General features: G+C 54.8%; 1 protein-coding gene across 1 annotated transcript; it reads left to right on the top strand.

Moving 5' to 3' along the window:
* Positions 1 to 127: 127 nt before the first annotated feature.
* CSUI_011485 (transposon tf2-1) lies at positions 128 to 394 on the top strand (the record flags this gene model as incomplete). The annotated part of the gene is made up of 1 exon (XM_068071583.1): positions 128 to 394. A coding segment is annotated over one exon (267 nt), but the record flags the coding sequence as incomplete, so codon positions are not given.
* Positions 395 to 405: the final 11 nt, after the last annotated feature.

Here is a 405-nt window from a genome sequence, read left to right as displayed (position 1 = left end):
GGTATGCGTACCGCGGGGAGAGTGTAGACCCGTTCTCCTAAAACAGTTCCATGATCAGGTTCTGGCGGGTCACCCAGGGATTGATAAAACGCGTCCAGCTATGCGTGGGTTGTTTTGGTGGCCCAAGATGGACGACGACGTGGCAGTGTTCGTGCAAGCGTGCGTCGCGTGTGCTAGGGGGAAGAACGTGTACTTGCGTGCAGAGGGGCTGCTGCAGCCTCTTCCAGTCCCATCTGCCCCGTGGGAAGACATCGCTCTAGACCTGATTGTGGGCCTACCGCAGACAGCAACCCAACATGATGCCATTGTGACCGCGATTTGCAGGCTGACGAAGATGGCGCATTTTGTACCATCGAAACAATCAGCCACGGCAGAGGATCTAGCATGCATATTAATTAAAGAAGT

This window comes from Cystoisospora suis (genome assembly GCF_002600585.1).
Source record: "Cystoisospora suis strain Wien I chromosome Unknown contig_12251, whole genome shotgun sequence".
In the NCBI taxonomy this organism is placed as follows: Eukaryota; Apicomplexa; class Conoidasida; order Eucoccidiorida; family Sarcocystidae; genus Cystoisospora; species Cystoisospora suis.
Note: the sequence above shows the minus strand (reverse complement) of the source record. Positions and strands in the feature narration are given on the sequence as shown.